This window comes from Anolis carolinensis, chromosome 3, assembly GCF_035594765.1.
Source record: "Anolis carolinensis isolate JA03-04 chromosome 3, rAnoCar3.1.pri, whole genome shotgun sequence".
In the NCBI taxonomy this organism is placed as follows: Eukaryota; Metazoa; Chordata; class Lepidosauria; order Squamata; family Dactyloidae; genus Anolis; species Anolis carolinensis.
The window spans coordinates 246,915,237-246,937,543 of record NC_085843.1 but is presented as its reverse complement, the minus strand read 5'-3'; the positions used below and the strand labels follow the sequence as shown (position 1 = coordinate 246,937,543).

The following is a 22,307-nucleotide window of genomic DNA, read 5'->3' as shown; positions in this document are numbered from 1 at the left end:
GGACGTCGGAGACACTGGCCGCTACAAGAGAATACAGGAAACAAATATGGAGAAAACCACCATCTTGGCATCCTGGAAGTGAAAACCCAATGACATTTGATTGGCAGCTGTGAGAAACTGAATCATTTCAAAAAATGGATTTTGGTTTCATCCAGCAAAACTATTCTTAAATTTTTAATACATGTAATACCTGAGCCATGAATATTGTTTATGCTTTCCTCTGGGTGATGGATAGATTGGATAAACTGTGGCTGTATTACCATATGATTTACATATTCCATTATATTGGTGTTGGAGCTATGAAGAATATTAACCTTGAAGAAGAAAAAAAGAGTAATATTACAGATTATTAAACATTCCAAAGAAATCTGCATTTGAAATCATATTATAAAAGCTCAAACATCACATAGATGTTTAATCATTCTACTTCTTCTGAGTATATAGAGAATTGGCTCAGGGCTTGATACAGAATTGCAGTTTAAAGATTCTTACCCACTTTATCTCCAAAATATATTTTTGGGCAGGAAAATTATCACTGAGAAGAAAATGTTCTGAGAAATCATACAATACTTGGTATGATTATATTTATAAGCAGAATGTAGCTATATGGTAATTAAAAATATCATATTATACTTTATTGCATCTGTAAAAGGCTACGGTGAGGGCTTCATAAAACTTATTAAAATGTTGCTTTGTCCAGATAAAAGAACAGAATGAGCTGATTGCTAGAGGGAATTTGGAATTTTAGTTGTATCTCCTATTATTTTCCTACCCCTTCCATCTGCTGGTTCTCATTCAACCCCAAATTTACTCCTGTTCTGGATATTACTCCTGACAAGGGCTGCTACAGTTAGGAGCTGGTGCTCTTAAAGTGAAAAACTATCAACATTGGGTAGAGAGGTTTAGTATCCACAGGAGATATTCTAAAGAGGGTTTGGATTTTTAACAGATGTGAAAAAAGCTTTCCATCTTGACAGTGGTATCATTGTAGTTGTTGTTTTTGTTTTAATTGCCTAACAAGAAGAATGGGTGACATTTTGTTTACATTATTCTTTTTTGAAAATATGCCTTTCCAAATTTTGAGAATTTTTCTATACACTTGATAGAAACCATTCAAAATTACCAAATTTTCAGGCAAAAGCAAATCCAGCCATCCAGATAGAAAGCTTTTTGTGTTTATTGAATTGGGCCAGTGCATATGTTTAGGAATTTTGTTCTTTTAAAAAACATAAAAACTTGCCAATGTACAGATTTCTAAATAAACTCGATTTGTAGAAATTGAGCAGAAATGTCCAAAATTTCCATAAAAAAACAAAACTTTCAAATCTGAAGGAGATGCTAAAACAACTACCATGACTTTTAAGTAGAGGACAGTCAAGTTTGCAGCTTGATCAAATGGTTCCAGGATTCATGGAAGTCTTTTGGTCAAAATACAATCCTGATTTGATCAGGGATTAGTTCTCACATACTCTAGTTTATCAGTTGATGGTCTGAGAACTAAGCAGACATTAAAGATGTTACCTTTATTAGGCTAAATTACAATAGTATTTTAGGTAAGCATTTTTCATGTCTTCTTATTTCTTGCTTAATGCAAAAACTGATAATCTAAAGCAGTGCTAATCAAAGTGGTGGTTCTTGGACTAATCCCAGTCACTGAGCCATTGACTCCTGGTTTCTAGCAAATTTCCAGGAAAGAAGGAAACAATGTATATAAATATGGTGCTAATCCCAGAGCACTAAAAAAATATAATTATCACTCCCTCATATCAGATAGTCTATGAAAAAAATATCTAAAACATAACCTTTATTGGATAGTCTCAACCAGAACAGACACACTGAATTAATTTTTGTATGGTAAGCACGGATGTAAAATCCTATTGGTTCAATGGGTCTGCTCTAGTTAAGACTAACAGTAGAGTTTTGGTCAAAGATCGAATCATACATTTGGGTTTTTAGGGTTAAATACAATATAAACATGAAAAACAAATGCTGTATAAAAGTACTACATAGATCTGTTCTGTGCTTTTGATCACATTCTAATTCTAATATTTCAGTTGATTCACTAATATGCTAGCCTAGCCTATATTCTGGATTTAAGGGCAATAAGATTAAATTGTATAGAAGGTGATCAGGTTCACGTCTAATAGTTGACACATCACAGCAAGCTTTTCACATGCTGTGTTTTCTTCTGCTGTAGGAAACCCTTGCTGCTCACAATCCAATGAAGGCTCACTTCTATCAGCATGACATTCAATTTATAGCAAAAACATAACCTTGTAACCATTGCTGGAATGGAGCAAGATGTTCAAAACAGACCTGTATGCAAGAATAAAATCACAGAAGGAATCTGCTTTGCAAGACTTGATGGCTCATGACTTTAGAGACATCTGCAACATTTCATAAAGGCACCACTGAAGGAGCATCCATGCTCCACCTCATTAGCTTAAGACACAATTCACACTGTGTTTCTTGCACAAAGTTATATACTTGACATATATAAGAAGCAAGTCTTGGAGAGAGCTGGAAAACTATTTCCTAAACCAAAGCTTTCTTTCTTTCTCTTATGGTACAAATACAACCAGTAAAACCAGGTCTTTTTTTCCATACCTCACAACCTCTGAGGATGCCTGCCATAGATGTGGGCGAAACGTCAGGAGAGAATGCTTCTGGAACATGGCCACACAGCCCGAAAGACATACAACAACCCTGAAAACCAGGTCTGTTTAAACCTTTTGCTCAAAATCTCAATATGTTTTTTTGTAGAAACTGTGAACATGTCACTTTATGCAACTCCAAATTAGAGTTATATTAGAGACATTTATGCAAAGTGGAGAAGGAATAAATTAGAAAAGTGTTTCAGTTTCTTGGCAGTGTAAGTGGATCCTGTCGAGGCTGGTGGCTTCAAGGTAAATGGGCAGTTAATTTTACTCAGGTTTTATGGCAATGGTTCTCAACCTGTGGGTCCCCAGATGTTTTGGTCTTCAACTCCCAGAAATCATAACAGCTGGTAAACTGGCTGGGATTTTTGGGAGTTGTAGGCCAAACCCCTGGGGACCCACAGGTTGAGAACCACTGTTTTAAGGAGTTATACAATGTAATGAATGTATTATTGCCACATTGGATATATCATTTGAAATTTGAACTAGAACACAGAGTGGATTTACCTCTTCACTGATATGAAGATTGCCAGTTGGAAGCTGTGGGCTATAATTTTAGAAATCATTATTCAACTAACTTATTTGGCACTAATACCAAGAACTGTGAAGCCCTGTAACTCGAGCCTTGTAACTGGAGGTCAGCTGTTACCAATGGTGCTATGGATTTTGAAGAGGCACAAAGAGAGGGTGAAAGGAAGAAACATGCAAAGAGGAAGGCACACCATGTAGGCTTGTGGATTTCAGGTGAATCGTTATCCGTTTCTGCTTGCCGCATACCGGAAGCACCCCATATCCATTTTCCAGCACCTCCCGAAAACAGGTGTGCTGCCGAATGCGCATTTTTGTTCCGCATCCGAAAAGTGGTTCTTTTTGGCTGACTGGAGGCAATGGGGAAATTACAATGCTTCTCCTTTCCACTGGGAGCCTTTCTTTTCTTCCCTTCAAGGCATCCTGGATGTCAGCAACATAAGAAATCACCCTATCCGGCCCATTATGGGGGGGGGGACTTCCCACAGGCTCCCCTTCCATATCTGTCCTGATTTGTCTCTCAAGAACAGCCTTAAAACAACGTGGTAAGTAAATGAAAACTGCTTTGCTTCAGCAAATATAAAGAACAGCACATGTAGTTGTATAATGCAAAAGAAAGCAAAGAAGTCTTGATGCAAACACAGTTCTTAAGTCTCTGGTAAATTCCCAAATCAAGCAGCCGTCTTACTTGACAAAGAAACAGCAATAAATCCTTAGTAGCAGTTTCCCAAATGCAGACTTGAAGCAGGCACAAGGGGAGCGAAGACTTAAGCATTAAAGTCAGTTTGTTACCAGCAAAAGCTGACTACAGCTGCTTCTGATTTATAGCCCTGAGTTCCCCCATGCTGCAGCTGCTAGGGCGGTTCCCAATTGCTAAAGTAATGCTAATTTCTTGCAGCTATTCTAGCTAAACAGCATCTCTGCTCTGTTTCCTTTAACCTTTCCCGAAATGTGGGTACTTGCAAAATCTCCTACTCGGATCCCAACTCCCCCTCTAATTCCTGAACACTTTCCTGCTCCCCTTCCTCTTCTGAAGATGAGGAATCCCTAACAATATCCTTCATTAAGACCTGGATTTAAAAAAGCATCAGTTACTACTCTTTCTGGATCCTTTTCATTGTTTGTAAATGAGGAGACCAGGTTTCATGTTTCTTAAAGCTGTTCTACTCTAGAGAAGAGGCAGGCACACCACACACTTTCTCTCCCAGCACCAGCAGCATGCCAGGCAGCTTTTCAGGGCATTTTAAGGAGGCTCAGTGAAGGAAGAGCAATGATATGGAGCTCAGTGGAGCTATCCTCCCTAGAATACCTTTAAAATCCCCTCTCTTGTCTACAATCCCCTTTCTGCTTTGGCTTTTGCTTCCTTAAAGCGGTTTCTATTTTCTACTCTAGATGAGAGGTTTCTCTTTTTGTTTGCTGAAAATACTGTTTTATTATTATTATTATTATTATTATTATTATTATTATCATCATCATCATCATCATCATCTTTTAGAGGTACTTTCTGAAAGAGAGGAAGAGAAGGAGAAAAAGAAGCTAAAAGAGTGAAATCCCCCAAATGTTTGTCTACCCCACCCACTGTCCCTCAAGTCCCCAACTCTCAGTCAGTCCTGCTAAATAAAAAGAATCAGGAATATAAAGGAAAATCAAAAAGATTCAACTGTGATGCTGAATAGGGGATGAGGAGCTGAGATCAGCTCCCAATTGCTTTTGTTGCGGGTGGGTTTTTGTACTAGGAGGGCCCTTACTGTTATGGGCTCTCGAAGGTATCAGAAGAAAACAAATCCACATACAAATGTAACACCAATAAACACTTGTTGTGACCACCTTCAATGTGGAAATCTATTCCTCACTGTGAAAGACCATGTGAATCCCAGAATAGGTTCTCACAATCATCTAAAGATCCACTATCAAGACTCTACTTCTGGAAGACACTCAGCTATGAGTAATCACCCATGATGATGACACTAACATAAAAGATTTTTATGATTGCAAGCATTAACTTTCCTCCCTCTCTCTCTCTCTCTCTCTCTCTCTCTCTCTCTCTCTCTCTCTCTCTCTCTCTGTATATATATTTAAGACCACATGAAATAATTGAATTGTCAGCAAGGCTTATATATATAAAACTTACCTCTAAATTAAATTCATTGCTGGTATATCGCCCATTGAGCTCTGAACATTTGATTCTAAATTTCCTATCAAAGAAGGAAGATGTGTGCCAGTTACGATAGTGAACGTGTTGCAAGACCTGTTCATAGTTTTTCATTGTGTCCACACCTAAGGAAGTGATACAGCATCAGTAAAAATATACAGTGGAAAAGCCACCCCACCCTCATGCAAGAAAAATTGTCATGGAGTTGTGGTAAATAAAATGAATATAATATGATGCATCAAGCTGTGACATTAAAATATGATATCAAAATCTTATGGTTCAGATCACAGCAAGCAAAGACACACACATACCATAAGTTTTAACTGTAATACAAATAGACATATCACAGTGGCATTAATTCAGTAAGGATGATGATTTCACAAGAAGCTCAACTGTTTGCTTCCCCATGGTTGCACAATGACACACCTCTTATTGATATATTATACCAATAAAATAAATAATAACAGTCATTTAAGCCATTTCTATACATACAAGTAATATAGTATAAAAAGACACAGAAATTCACTATCTAGTCATGTAAGCCCGTCACAATAATGGCAACTATTTTAAAAAGTAAAATATGCTATGCCCTTCTACAAGCAGAGTACAGAAATATGTTGAATATCTTTAGGGATACTTTTGTTTTTAAGAACCAAACAAATCCAATCACAAGATTATTTGGTTTTTCAATAAATTCTGGTCTTATTTAAAATACACACACACCATAAAAACATTTTAGGAATTGACTTGTTTGCCTTTGAAAATCAGAAGTGAACTTAGCACTTCTATGCAAAGAAAGGTAGAGAATCTTGCCATAATTTGGTCCAAATTATTTGCAGAAAGTAATGGAAAGGTTCATGAAAGGTTTCTGAAACTTACTCATGTAGTTTCTTTCTTTCTAATGGGTACAATTTTTTCTTTACACATGAAGATGTAGCTCCTAAAGTAAGAATATACATAGTAACAGATACAAAAATAGATATATTTTTTTAAAAAATCAAAAACTGATCATACCATATATTGAATATCCTGCTGTGGAGTTTGTAGCATCTAAGTGTTTGCCTTGAAGTTCCTTCCGATCCAGTTCTAAACACTCTTGCTTAGGGTTTAGTTCATCCCCAATTACCAAAATGTCACAAAAATCCAGGTTATGGTGCATCTCTTCTAACAAAACTGGTTTATGGACTGAGGATAGAAAAAGACAGAATAGAGTTGGAACTATGTATTCACTAAGCTTTTTCTCAAAGGCAGTGATGAGTAATTTCAGCTATTTTCTTCTCAGGTCTTTGAAAATCACAATTTTTTTGGGGCCATTCACAATTTGGGACTTATTCAGTTCAAAATTCCTAAGTGGTTGTTTTGAACAGAAAGCAACATTTTCAACACAAAACAGTATTTTCTACATAGAAATACCATATTGGTGCAGAAATAGTAATCCAGGAACAGAATCCTGCTTTCTGTGAAGAAAATGCTATTTTCTATGCAAAACAACCATGTTTGAATTTTGTACAGAATAAATCCCCATATATAGCATTTTCTGTGTGTAAAATAACATTTCAATGCAGAAATATTTGTTCTTGTGTTGTTTTCTACACAGACGATACCGTTTGTACATTTGGCTTCTTCTTTTTCAGGTATGGATCCCCCCACTTTGACTTCAAGTTCTGGATCAGTCATAAATGGTGGGGACTCTTGGAATTCTTCTCAGAATTCTTCTTAGAATAACTGAAACAGAGTTGAAAGAGACCCCAAGGGCTATCCAGTCTAACACCCTGTCATGTAGGAATATACAATCAAAGTAGTCCTGACAGATGACCATCTAGTCTCTGCTTAAAAACCTCTAGAGACACTAGCACACTGAGGCAGCATATTCTACTGTCGAACAGCTCTTACCATCCCAAAGTTCTTTCTAACGATTTCTCTTTTCCTGCAGCTTGAATCGATTGCTTCATGTCCTAGTCTCCAGAGCAGCAGAAAATAAGCTTGCCCTTTTCTTAATATGGCATCCTTTCAAATATTGAAACATGTCTATCATGTCACCTCTCAGCCTTCTTTTCTCCAAACTAACCATACCCAGATCCCTAAGCTTAGCCTCCAGACCATTTTTTTCCCAGCCTTCTCTGGATATATTCCAGTCACTCAATATCCTTTTTGAATGGTGGTGCATAGAACTAGACACAATATTCCAGGTGAGACCTGACCAATGCAGAATAGAGTGGTACTAGTCCTTCCCACAATCTGGACACTATACTCTTACAGATGCAGTCTAGAAATACATTGGGTAGAATCACACATTTAGGATGTTATGAGTTCTAAGCCAATAAACATGAGGGTCAACAATGTCGTTTGTATCCCAAGGTAGTTTCCTGAATACAATAATCTGTAAGAGATGAACCCTTCATGAAATTATTAATCAGGCTGCTCTGCAATTGTTATATTTTCCCCTTGTATTACACTTGCTGTCTATTAAAAAGATCAAAAGAGCAATGTCGTACTGAAAAGGAGAGAACAGAAGAAACAATATCATTCCTCCTCAGGTTAATTTTAATGGACATCTGTTAAAAATCCAACTGGACTTCTAAAAAGTGATTGGCTAATCTAACATGGCAAAAGGCTTTACAGAGTTTTGGGTACAGTGTAACGAAACGGTTTCTTTGAAACTAAGTGGAAAGCTATTATTGAGGGCATAAAAAGATACTGAATCTGAAACTCTGTAGAGTCAGATAAAGAAATTTCTGTTTGAAAACTTAGATTCACACCTATGTTCCTGGATTCAGCTCTTGAGGATGCATTTTTACTAGGTTTCTTCCTCAAGGTAGCAATAAGTAATTTCAGCAATTTACATCCTGCTGAGAGAAAGACCTCAAAAATGGTAATCTTGATTTATGAAGACTATAGGCCATTCAGGACTTATTCTGCACAAAATCTGCATCTGGTTGTTTTGTGTGGGAAAAGCAACCTTTTCTGCACAAGATTCATGGAACATTGTATTTCAGTGAATAAATATTAATTCCTGTGTCAAAATGCTGTCTTCTGTGTAGAAAATGCTATTACTATGCAAATTAACCATGCATGAATTTTTCACAGAACAAATCACGAATTGCCTCTGTTTTTCCTTAGGGTAAGACAATATTTTCTACATAAGAAGTATTCCAATTTCTGCATTGGAATATAACTGGCTATACAGAAAACGCCTGCAAAATCGTATGTCTTTTGTCTTGACAAGTAGTTTCCAACCTTTGGTCCTCCAGGTATTTTGGACATCAACTCCCAGAAATCCTAGCCAGCTTACCAACTGTTAGGAATTGTGGGAGCTGATGTCTAAAACACCTAGGGGACCAACTGGCCTAGACTATTTGACATACTATATCTAACTATATGAGGTTACCCAAGTTCTAAAATCTTCTAGAGCCCGCTACCAACATATATGCACTTAGTGTGAAAATAAGAGAACTTTCTCAGTGCTTGGTTCCAGACTATGGAATTCCTCTCCATGGAAGATGTGGCTGGTCTCTTCTCTCTTTCCACCACCAGGCAACAGCCCTTTTTACAGAAAGTCTTCAAATATTAACTGGGTGTGAATAAAGTTTTTAAAATTGACGTTATAGCTTTATTTTTATTCAATTTAAAACATGGATTAAAATTAAGTTTAATAGGACTATCTATTAAATGCTATTTAAACACTAAATGCTACCTTAGGTCCCATATTGAGGGACAGGCAGGATATGAATTAAAAACATAAATGCTTTTGATTGAAGCTCTAATTTCAACCTTTCATTTGAGGTCCATATAATACTGCTAAATCTTGAGTCAATTTAACTGGATCTATTTGGTGTTGGAGGTGTTTCTCTCAGCAGGGCATCCTTCCTTTTTTACTTCTACCTGGCATGTAGTTTCTACTGTCATACAAATCATAATCTTAAAAGAAAACTACATACCTCTGTCCATAGTTTCCTTTAAGTCAGGAGGATGTTCCATTTTAGTGACTGTGCTGACAATTCTGATATCTGGTAAAAGCGTCACACCCTTTTCATGTTCAAACTCTGAAGCTGGTCTTGCAAAATGATCCATTCCACTTATTGTAATCTTGGGCTCCTTGGCCTGAAACACCATTACATAGGCATCTATATCTGGGATACTAATGCAGACATCTTCACCAAAACATCTGAAAAATATATTATTCATTAACTTCATGGAAGGCGTTCTAGTGTACATTCTTCCTTTGCAAGAAGCACACTATCTAAAGACATGTTGTATCCCATGGATGTATTCTAGAGTATGTTTTTGCTTGTTCATACTTGCTTGCTGACCAGCTATGGAACTATTCAGTTCCATGTGAACATTAAAGCACAATTTTCATATTATGATGAATGGCAAAGCATATCATTGGCAGGCACAATCCTTAAAAAAAGGTCAATGCACACATAACATTGAAACTCTTAAATAACATATAACAAACTGCCAATGCTTAAACTCGATTAGATGGTTTCTAATTGTTATGCATTTTACATTAGGTACTCAAATTGAGGCTTAATAGGTTTGATATAGCTATCTTGTTAAACGAGCATCAAGAACCTAATCATCCATTTTATACTGAATGCATCAGGAGGCCATTTCACGCACATCCAGAACTCTATCTGAAGTCAATAGGCATGGAGGAATGAGGAAATAACTCTATAGTTGAAATTATCTCATTGTAAAAGTAAATATAATTCTTATGCTGTTTCCCCTTCATTAAAGGTCAAATTTTATTGATAATGTTTTATTTTCATGGCTTTATTACATTCCTCAAAATGTAAGGTTCTTGATATGAAATTTTATGGCATATTGCTGGTTTAATAAAGCTTAATGAATTTAACTTACTGGACTCTTGATGAGACTTTAAGACGACGAATGCCTGAGGTTGGAAACTGTCTTGAGTTGATATAGGAGACCTTTCGGAGAGCTTGATTTATATTCTCAATGTCATCTCCTTCTATAACAAGGACTGACTGGGAAGGATTGAAATGGTACTGGTAAGGTGGGAGAGGAAATGATATCATTAGTATTTAGGGAAAACAATGTAGAATAACTCATTAGAACATTTAGAAAAGCTGGTTTCTAAATATTGATTCTTAGAGACTTGTTAGCTCCTTAACAAGTAAAGAAGAACTATAATTATAATGTTTGTTCTATAAATCCTTCTTTGGAGGCTTTAAACAGATGCTAGTGGATAGCCACCTGTCAGGAGTACATCCCCAAACTAGCAAAAAACATATGAAATTAGATGAAAAAAGAAAAACAAAATAAAAATAGCTGGAAAAGTCATGTCATTGCTGCTGCTACCAAGATGTATGAGGATCACTCCCAACCCTTTAAAATGCTGACTTCACCCCAAAACATTTATGTGCATCGAAACTAATGTGGCAAATGTGAAGGTGGATGTCACTCCCACAAATAATGTAGGGGGTTAATAATAATAATAATAATAATAATAATAATAATAATCTGCTTCTTCTCTCCCAAAGGATACTAAAAGCAATGAACACTAAAAATCATACAGTATGTAAACTGCCCCGATTATTTTTAGACAAAGATCATCCTGTATCTTCTCAAAGGGCATCTCAAAGATTTGTTGAAAATAATTCACATCCTTTCCTTGCACCTCAAAAATTCCTGCTAGGTACAGTAGAGTCTCACTTATCCAAGCTAAACGGGCCGGCAGAAGCTTGGATAAGCGAATATCTTGGATAATAAGGAGGGATTAAGGAAAAGCCTATTCAACATCAAATTAGGTTATGATTTTACAAATTAAGCACCAAAACTTCATGTTATACAACAAATTTGACAGAAAAAGTAGTTCAATACGCAGTAATGTTATGTTGTAATAACTGTATTTACGAATTTAGCACCAAAATATCATGATATATTGAAAACATTGACTACAAAAATGGCTTGGATTATCCAGAGGCTTGGATAAGCGAGGTTTGGATAAGTGACACTCTACTGTATCTAAATGGTGAGCAGTTATTTCAAAATTGTTAATACGAGTTGTGAGTTTAAAAGGTGTGGAAAACACAGTAACATTTATAATATGGTAGTGTAGGCTTTTATATTTTCACAAGAGCCTGAATTATGTTTCATTTGCTGTAATTTTGATGAGAGTAGACATGTGGCCAAATATTCCATCTCAAAACGGTCATTCAGGAACAGAAAGTTCAAGTTTGTAGGAGAAACTTCTGAATAAGAATTAATCAATAGGTTCAACATTATTTCCCATGACTTGAAAGAGCACAAAGGTGTTTATTTGAAGATAAATGGTAGTCATCTCATCTATATAGATTTGTTTATAGTACCAATAGGAATTTAAACAATTACAACAATTTTCTCATTCTTAAGAAGAAAACAGACATCACAAGACTGTTTGCATTGAGTGACTTTATAGTGCAAAAAGATTATTTGTAGAAACACTAGTGTCTTCTGTCAAAAGTATTGCTTTTCTGTAAAACCATTTTTCTTTCACAAACATTTTTTTCAAAAGGTCCTGAAATATAAAAAGTTATAGAAAATGCACAAAATTCATTGAAATTTCAGTTGCAAAATCCCTTTGGACATCAATCATTATTTTTTGTAAGAATAAATGAAGTCATTTACTTTCTAGATAGCACCTAGGAGTTGTTTGTTTGATGTTACTCTTTAAACAATTTTCCCATCTTATATTTTTATATTGTGTGTTTCCCTCCTATTTTTATTTTTAAATATACGATATTAGTTTTTAAATCTATGTTAGATTTCCTTATAGCCTTATAGCAACTATCAAACTACTGCTGAAAACTTCACTGTTATCAATTCTAGTAGATAATTCTGTACATATGGGGATGTGGTCTGGAGATCAAATAAGCTTATGCCATTCCAAATTTCTGGGAGTGCAACATGTGTCTGCTGTTATATTTTGTGAAACATATTCACCTGTTAAAACTTTTCACAGTTTGGACTGAATATTAACCAGATATATATAGGCATTGGAAGCGGGTGGGGGGTTGTTTACATGCAGATCAATGTAAAGTCTACACACCTTAGTCCTATTTGTGTGAGGGCAAACACCCATACATTGCTAAAGAAAAGAAAAGAATGGGTTAGTAGAGTTCTAAAATTGTGGAATGGACTATACAGCCTCTGGATTTTATGAACATAGGAAAGTGTCACATATTGTGATTCACTTGTGTGCAAAGCAACTTAATGATCACAGAAAAACCTGCATACATTGCAAACTATCTAGACAATAAGGAAGTTTTTTTCAGGAGGGTATTAAAATTGTATTACCCACATGGACTCTTAAGCATTGCTGCACATTCTATTATCTACAGATTCTATTACTTCATCATGCTGTATGCATAAGTCAGAATATATTATTTGGGTAAGGAAGAGAGGTACAAGCTTGTTAAACTGGTCTTCCTTATAGTAACAATGAAAAGGAAACGAATCTTATTGAGTTGGATTAGAAATTAGGTCTAATTTTCACTGGCCAGGTAATCCAGAGAAGCCCTCCAGAACTCAGAAGGGAGAGTTGTGCAGGCAAGTGAGCCTTCACCCACCCTTCTGATGAGAGCTATTTGGCCTCCTTCAGCTGCCAAGGCAACCCTCCGTAGCCCAGAGATAAGAGGCAATTGGGTGGGTGTTGTCCCCTTACATAATAGTCATGTTTGTGAACTACAGGTGCAACTATTATGTGAGGAAAATCACAAAAGACAAGAACTGGGACCTCAAAAGGAAGGCTGTGACTATTATGTGATGGCAACTATCATGTGAGAAAATACTGATAGTTATGTTAAGCAGCCTTAGTTTGCATTAATCCTAATCAGCTCCATGTGTTGTGTATCGACCAGAAGACTTATTCACACACACCCCTTTTGAGACAATGAGTCAGCATAGGTGTGCCCTCAATCAGCATTTATAAAGTCAACAGTTCATCTTTCTGAAGGCATGAAAGTCACCTTGAAGCATCCTATGGATGAATTTTCAGAGAAAATTCAAAGAAATTCAGAGAAAGAGGTATGTGGTGTTAGATTGTGTTAGGATTCTTTTGAGAAGAGCAGAAAGCTTGAAAAGATTATTCAAGAGGGATGAAAATACCTTATATAGAAGAGGCTCCATGTTGGAACCCATGAAACTGCAAGATACTGCTTTAGATATATCACAATGTACCATGGAAAATGAATTGGTTATTTCTTCACTCCCTTCTGTTGAAGGGCATGGATAACAAGACTAGACATGGGATAATAAGATTACACATCATCACATGGCTTCACCAGTGACATGGCTTTTTCACAAAGAGGACACCATGCAAGAGATAGGTTGAGTCTCTTAGCAGTCCAGCAAACCTGCCTTTTCACTGTCCACATTAGCATAATGAGAAGACAGAAAAGCCTGGAGAAGATAATGATGCTGGGGGAAAAGGAAGGAAAAAGGAAGAGGGGCCGACCAAGGGCAAATTGGATGAATGGTATCCTAGAAGTGACTGACTTGACCTTGAAGGAGCTGGGGGTGGCAATGGCTGACAGGAAGCTCTGGCATAGGCTGGTCCATGAAGTCACAAAGTCGGAAACGACTGAACAAATAAACAACAAATTAGCATCTCACCATTTTCTACACACAGTGTAGATGTAATGTTCTTTCTGGGTATTTGAATTCCTCTTTGGCAATTTTACCTTTTTTCATTTCTTGTACATTCCTTTCTAAATCTTAGTTTAGCTGAAAGTTCTTTAGTCATCCATCCTGGTTTCTTTAGATATCTCCCAATTATGCCTTCAATATGTCACTTTTTAAAAATTCCCATGTATAGTGAACTCCAGTCTCTTTTAGGATCTGATCCAGTATCTTTCAAAATTTCATGTGAAATCAGTTTTCTAAAAGTCTAGAATGTGTATTTGACACTTGGCTTTCCTTTTCTGTGGTACAACACACTTTAGGAGAATATGGTCACTCTCGCCTGAAGATTCTGCTACTTTCATGCCATTAACTAGGTTATCACTCTTGGTTAGGATCAGATCAAAAATAGCTGGGCCCCTTGTTGTTACTTCGCTTTTGGACAATGAAAAGGAATTGAGAATTTCTTAGATCTTATATTATTTGTTGAGGTTGACTTCCAAAAATATCAAAATAGTTGAAATCTCCTATTACTAGAGTGTGTGTGCATTCTGAATATTTGATTACCTTTTCCAGCAAGGTGTCATCTGATTTCAGACTGGCTTAGAGATCTAAGGTAGACTCCCCCAATGATACCAGAAGGTTTCAGTGATGCCTATTATATCACATTTGTTTTACTGGATTCTACTATTTGCTGAGGTCTTTCTATAACACTTCAGCTATTATCAACAGCACTTGATGAACTCCTGCCCTTAAGTTTACTGTCTCCCTATTCCACAAAGTTTTAAGCCTTCCTACCAACATTGGTATCAAAATGTTGATACCAAGAAAGGTTCAAAAGCAGATCATTAAAGAGCCAGTACTTATTCAGAAATGAATTGTGTGATGACTAAGTCAGACGGGGCGGGTGGTGGTGGTGATAGAGTTACAAGCATTTTCCAGTGGAGCGTCACCAGGTTAGTCAAAGGTTTGAAGCCCAAGTCTTTTGAGGAATACCTTCAGGAACTGTATACTTTTACCTTGGAAAAGGGAAGACTAAGACATAACACAATTACCATCTTTAAATATCTGAAAGGATGTCTTATAGATGATGGAGCAAGCTTGCTTCTGCTGCTCTGGACATTAGAAAGCAAACCAGTGGATTCCAGCTAAATTTTAGGAATGCCTCTTTGCTGCAAAAACTGTTTGACAGCAAAATAGACTGCATTGGACTGTGTTGGACTCTTCTTCTTTGAAATATTTAAAAATGGTTGGATGAGCCTCTTTGAGGAGTGAATTAGATGTATATTCCTGACTGGGATCCTTGGGGTCTCTTCTGTCTCAAAGATTCTGTTATTCTATGATTTGTATACACTTTTAGGTCAACTCCATGTATATATTTTTTTAAAAACAGAAGACAAATGCAAAAGTAGTTTTAGAAGTATTTTTATGTTCTTGCTATTGAATTGACAACATTACAACAGAATATTTGTTGAATGAGTGCAACTTTAAGGCAAGCAATCTGAATATTTGATGGCCAAGCCTGTTTTCTTAATTTTATCTTTTCACTGAAAAAGTCCCCATGTACGCATGGCCACTATGCTTTTTTATGCATGAATACAATTTATGTACAAATGCTTTTGAAAGCCAGGCACGATCTGTCATTGCAAATGCCTTGTTCAATTCTAGGGCCAACTGTGGTTCTTTTATCAGGACATGTTACTGTTATGCCAACTAGGAAACACTGCATGAGAACCTTCTCTGACAGTTTTTTTTTTCATTTTTGCCTCCTGCTGTCACACTGACTCTTAAAATAACTAAAAAGGTAAAAATGAAAGAAGAAAGTTGCACCATGCCAGCTTGCAGATCGGAGATTGAAAGTGTTCTGAAGCTGAAAAATTAAATTCTTGGATTCATTTCCCCACCCACAGCTAGTTCCCTGAGACAGCCGCTTCTCCATACTAGATCAGCTGCTGGAGGCAAAACTGAAGACAAGAAATTTTGGCATTCTTCAAGAAGGCTTCAAAGAATTGTCAGCTTCAAACAAAGCAGTAGTCGCGTAAAAGCTGTGTTTCTATCGATCATGAGTTCAGCAAGGGCAGAAGGATTTAAATAAATAACATATGTATTTTTGCATATTTTCTCACAGTCAGGCTTCTTTATGAAGTGAAGTAAATTAGGTTGAAGAAATGTGACATTAGCTGTTATATCTCTTTTTGTGTATGGTCTCTGTTAATACTTCACTTGGAGAGAAAAATCTCTAAGAAACTATTAAGAGTGTGCACTGTTATAATGTAAAAGAGACTATCAAAAATATTTCTAATAGCTATCCTATGCAAAATTCTGTTATACCGGGAATTATTAATCTGCAAGTATAATAGTTCATTTCTAAGTATATCATATATTAATTTTCCATGCAAAAAAGTAATACTCTGCAACAGAGACCTTTTATCATGTTTGGAGCAAATAATGCCAGATATTCAAGCTGGCTTCAAGAAAGGAAAAAACACACTTTTGGTCAGTGTAATTGGGACCACAGACCCTCAAATGCTGTAAAAGGCAACTTGCCCACAGCTGAGGCTGAGCTAAATCCCATCAAAAGCAGGCTAGCATTTCCCTGGCTGGGACTGCTGTTCCAATGTGCAGAAGTTAACCACAAATGATATCTAGAATTCGGCAGAATGTATTCAAAAGGGTTTTAAAGGCAGGCAGACAGATGTTGCAACAAAAAAAATTAAGGACCTTGTAGTATTTTAAGGAGTAGAATGTTTATGATAATTTGTGAGTCTTCATTATGCCTAAGGGAATGGATTATTGTAGTACTCTGGTTGCTGTGTGCCTTCAAATTGTTTGATTTATGGTGATTCTAAGCCCCGGTGGCGAAGTGTGTTAAAGCACTGAGCTGCTGAACTTGCAGACCGAAAGGTCCCAGGTTCAAATCCCAGGAGCGGAGTGAGCACCCGCTGTTGCTCCAGCTTCTGCCAACCTAGCAGTTCGAAAACATGCCAATGTGAGTAGATCAATAGGTACTGCTCCGGCGGAAAGGTAACGGCACTCCATGCAGTCATGCCAGCCACATGACCTTGGAGATGTCTTCAGACAACGCCAGCTCTTCGCCTTAGAAATGGAGTTGAGCACCAACCCCCAGAGTCAGACATGACTGGACTTAATGTCAGGGGAAACCTTTACCTTTTTAAATCCTAGTAAGATTCAGAGGAGGTGCAACACTGTTTTTCTATGATAGGGAGCGATTTGCCCAAGATCACTTAGAGCAGAGGTCCTCAAACATTTTAAATAGAGGACCAGTTCATGGTCCCTCAGGTGGGAAGGGGGGGGCAGGGCCAGATTTACCACTGTGCTTAGCACAGGGCCCTGTTGGCCAGGGGCCCCCATCTTCCTGCCAAAAAAAATTACGATGGATTTTGCTTATCTGGTGCAATTCTACATTGTTTTGGAATGATTCCAGACATAATGATAAAGTCGATAGACTATGGGAGTGTGTCACACAGCAGGCAGTGTAGGCGTACCTGGTCTATCTCCTTCAGAAGCCAAGTAAGTGGCCTCATAACTTAACCAGCACAGGGCCTCATTTGTCCTAAATCCAGCACTGGGGTGCGGTGGGGGCACTATAGTTTGAAATAAACATGAATGAAGTCCTACACACACAGCACATATCTAATTTGTAGTGTAAAAAGCCATGAAAGAATAATACAACATTTAAAATCAAGAACAAGTTTAACCAACATAAACTTACCAGTATTTCAATGGGAAGTGTGGGCCTCCTCTTGGCTGATGAGAAGTCAAGTTAATTAGGATTATTGTTGTGTGCCTTTAAATTGTTTATGACTTAGAGTGACCCTAAGTCTAAAGTTTAGGGCAGGGGCTGGGTAAATGACCTTGGAGGTCTGCATCCGGCCCATGGGCATTATTTTGGGGACCCCTGACTTAAAGGGTGTCTCTGGCCATGTATTGTTTTGAACCCTGTATCTGCAGTCATAGTCTAACATTCACATCACTATCCTACTCACTCTCTATTTTAGTACATTAATGAAGATAAATTTGAAGGACATCCCTCCAGCAACCACTGGGTTTGTTACTGATACCTTTGTAGTTCTCATTTGTGCATATATTGTGCAGCATGAGGAAATCTGCCTAAGTTGCTTTACTTTGTTAGTGATTCTTTATTTTATTTTTAAAACAACAGATGATATTTTCCTGTTTCAAGGATGAGGATGTTAGGGATTGAGGGTTGCATTGGCATTTCAGGGGAGCTTTTGAAAACCTGTAAGAAAATAAATGAATATATTGCTCAACTGGGGTGCAGGAAAATTTAATGATGCTTTGTCCTTTCTTTATAAAAGCAAGGGGAGACTCAGAAGTAAACTTTAGACTGAATGGCTACTGCAGAATTTCTGTCTCCTGGATAACTTGAGATTTTGAGATGTACACATACCTCCTACTGATAGGAAGTACTGGAAATGCCAAAAGGTTGTGAAACACCTATGACACCTGATTTCTGAAGGTTTATGCAGGGAAAAAAATGAAATATTGCTTGTCACACAGCTCCTTTTCTGTTCTGTTTTTTCTTGCATGACTTTATGGAAAAATAGATGGCTCCAGGGAGTGCATGTGTACTTTGTCTTCTGGTCTATACTTCATAAATCAGTTTTACGTGTTATCAAAGATTATGTCAGTTCATCTCGCACCTTTATTCCTTGACCAAGACTCTCCAGGGAATTAATATCCAGACCTTCCTTGCAGGCCTGCAAACAGGATATCACTTTCTGGCTTTCAATTTTTCCTGGCCGGATGGTAAGGCTGGCAAGACTGCCATGGAAATACTGAGCAAATCTGGGCTTAGTGACTTCACCTCCTATTAGAAAAAAAAGAAACATATGTCAAAATTGATAATATGCAGATTTAACTATGATTGCCACTATTGCCTTTAATGCTTGGAACTGTTGGTAATCTACCTGCTATTTTTGTTACATGAGCAGAAATTGAGTTATAGGCACTAGCTATTACACTTAAGCATTTCCTTTATGCTTAAGATTTTATTGTTGTTAACATTATTACAATCTCTCTTATAAAGTCATATAAATTAGTTGTGAATATATGTTTGATAGCATGTGTTAGAAAAGTGTTTTCTACTACAGGTTGAGTATCCCTTATCCATAATGCTTGGGACTACAAGTGTTTTGGTTTTCTGTTTTTTTGTTTTTCCAGAGTTTGGACTATTTGCACAATGAGATCCTTTGGAGAAGGGACTAAACATAAAGTCTAATCATAAAATTATTTGTGTCATATATGCCATATACACATAGACTGCAAGAGTAAGGGGTTCTTGGCTCATTTTATAACCAATTACATTTGCAAAAGGACTATTATTCTGTGAACATTGTTTATTTTTATGTCTGTTCACAATTGTTACATGTACTAGATCAATCATATTGTTTTAACATAAGTAGTACGTATACTCATTGAGCCTTCCTACTAATACAACCTGTTATCATTGTATTACTTTTCAAGTTCACCCATTAGCACGCCCTTAAGCATTTATTTACAAGAAAAACACACACAAACACCCACTTGTAATGCATAGAATGAGGCAGCATGAAATCAAAAGTCATTTCCAGGAATAATATAGAATGAGAAGAAAAGAAATCAACATACAACAAATAAAGAGTAATTCTCATATTATGATATCAAGGTGTTTTATCTTTAAGGGGAACTGAACTTTGATAGACAGACTATAATTATATTTACAGAAACAATTACATGTTGATTTATCTATATGCCTGGTATTTTACAAAACAGCCTTTAAAAAACAACAGCCCTGCTATTTTTTTATAGCAAAACCAATGAAGCGTCTTGTGGAATTCTAAAGATGAACACATTTTATTTAGTTCCTCGTTCATTTTTTTTTTATTTTGCATCTCCCAGCATGAGAGACAATGGCCAAGAACCTGCACCACACTTACACAGTGTGAATCTATACTCACATAGTGATTGTGCTATTCTCCCTTCTTTCTGAATCCTGACATTGTACAACAAATTCCATATCTGCTAAAGCATTTACTTATCCCAGTCTGTACTAGGGCTGCTTTCGTAATCCCAGTGAATCAAGTGGAACAACGAAGGACATAGAACTACAGGAATACAGCCAGGCATTGGGGATTCATTCAGAAATAGAAAAAGGAAGTTATCTCACAATGACCTCTGCCTATTAAACCACACTACAGAAGCCTGCACATCATTGATTTGTCTAATGATTAATACAGTTCTAGCCCTAATTGACCCCATCACTATTGTCCTGACCCAATTACTTTGAAGGGGGTGGATAGTGGTGGTGGTGGTAATGACAACAATGAGCCTCTGCCCCAAATGATCAGAAAAAAATGAAATGACGTTCTTGTGTTGTGCCATGAGCAATTAGGCACAAATCATTTAGGAACATCTCTCCCAACACAAAAGTTAATTAGAGAAACAAGGCTGTACATTATTTATTCATCTCATTAATTGAGCAAATGTTGAATTAAAAAGTGCATGGGCAAGAAGGCAAAACCCATTGCCTGCTTGCCACTCCTGAGCATTCTCCATCATAACAAAATAAAATCCTGATCCATTCTCTGATTTATTGTAGTTCTTCAGCTATTATGGCTGCTTTGGTTCTACCTCTTGTTTTTCAAACATCACCCTGTCCCCAAGCTCTGTTCATGTTTTTTACTATTAACTTCTGGCTTGCTCTTCATTTCTGTGATTCTGAGATGCATTCTGGTTCAGGGTTGTTTACTGCTCCCCCCGCCCCCCTGGATGGATTGCCACCTTGTCTTGGTGAGGGGGCTTGTGTGTTCCAATGAACCTGTGGGCATAACCGTCAGACTCATGTACTCACAAAAGGGGCTGTGGGGGAGGATCCAGACAAAGAACAACCTGAAGACCTCAACAGTGGAATAGGTGGAGGACAACATGGTACATGTTACAATGTCTACTGGACCTTGTTGATGGAAAGCTACTCACTGGTGTGGAAATCATCTATTGGACTGATGGCAAGCTATTTAACCTCAGCAGGCTGAAAGCCAAAACCAAGGTCACAACAACATTGTTGTAGAACTCCAATATGCTGATGATAATGTAGTCTGTGCTCATTCAGAAGAAGACTCACAAGCCACTCTAAACAGAAGCATACAAAAAGCTTGGCCTCTCACTTAACATCGAGAAAACAAAGTGTTCTCTCAGCAGGCACCAGCCAATACTTCTGCAATGCCAGAAATACAACTTAATGGTGTAACATTAGAAAATGTTGACCATTTCTGTTACCTTGGCTGCCACCTCTCCACAAAAGTAAACCCTGACATTGAAATACAACACCATCTCAGCTCTGTGAGTGCAGCATTTTCTCGAATGGAGCAGAGAATGTTTGAGGACTGGGACATTCATAGGGGTACCAAAATGCTTGTTTACAAAGCTATTGTCCTCCCATCCCTGTTATACACCTGCAACACATGGACCATCTACAGATGTCACACTCAATTTCTAAAATGATTCCATCAGAGTTGCCTCCAAAAAATCCAGCAAATCTCTTTGGATGACAGGCAGACAAATGTCAGTGTGTTGGAAGAAGTAAATGGTAACCGGCACTAAGGTGATGATCCTCTGCGATCCTCTGCCACATTGTCCGAATATCCGATTACAGTTTTCCAAAGCAGTTACTCTACTCTCAGCTCAAGAATGGAAAATGGAATGTTGGTGGACAGGAAAAGAGATCTAAAAATGGGCTTAAAGCCAACCTTAATAACTGTGGCATAGACACCAAGAACTAAGAAGCCCTGGCCCTTGAGCGGGCTAACTGCTGGTCAACTGTTACCAACAGTGCTGTGGAATTTGAAGAGGCACGAATGGAGGGTGAAAGGGAGAAACATGTCAAGAGGAAGGTGCTATTATATCATTCTCCCCAGACAAGAACAGAGATCAGGGAGCCCCAAACCTACAGAGCTATTTTGAGGCATTCCAGTTAGTGAGACTATATGGCAGTGTAGAAGGAGCCTCCAGAGTCCTTGCAAAAATATAATGACTTGCATTCTTAGGAAGTCTATAGAATATATCAAAGGTAAATGTTATTCTTCTTGTTGTTATCATCATCATCATCATCTCACTTTTTCTCAGTTATTCTGTTGCACAAGTCTGGATATTACAATCTGGACAATGTGCTGGTATTGCACACATTAATCAGTATTTTCTACAGCAATTAATCATTTTTTATCCTCCCCTTCCTTTTTATTTCTATGGCATTCCAGTATAAATTCTTTTGCTTTGAATACAGGCAAATCCTTTTACGTTTTCAGAATTTAATGTAAATTAACCTT

At 37.2% G+C, this 22,307-nt stretch overlaps 1 protein-coding gene across 3 annotated transcripts in view; it reads right to left on the bottom strand.

Annotated features, from left to right (window-relative positions):
* Nucleotides 1-22,307, bottom strand: part of clstn2 (calsyntenin 2) — a 416,881-nt gene that overhangs the window by 21,619 nt on the left and 372,955 nt on the right. For 2 of the 3 annotated variants that reach the window (XM_008106290.3, XM_062976556.1), the window contains exons 10-16: nucleotides 18,648-18,814; nucleotides 12,392-12,430; nucleotides 10,201-10,349; nucleotides 9,276-9,502; nucleotides 6,352-6,522; nucleotides 5,317-5,462; nucleotides 191-314 (exon numbers count right to left, since the gene is read on the bottom strand). In XM_008106290.3, coding sequence (XP_008104497.1) covers nucleotides 191-314; nucleotides 5,317-5,462; nucleotides 6,352-6,522; nucleotides 9,276-9,502; nucleotides 10,201-10,349; nucleotides 12,392-12,430; nucleotides 18,648-18,814 — 1,023 coding nt within the window. The remainder of the gene's footprint in view (nucleotides 1-190; nucleotides 315-5,316; nucleotides 5,463-6,351; nucleotides 6,523-9,275; nucleotides 9,503-10,200; nucleotides 10,350-12,391; nucleotides 12,431-18,647; nucleotides 18,815-22,307) is intronic. The other variant, XM_008106291.3, reaches the window with a different exon arrangement.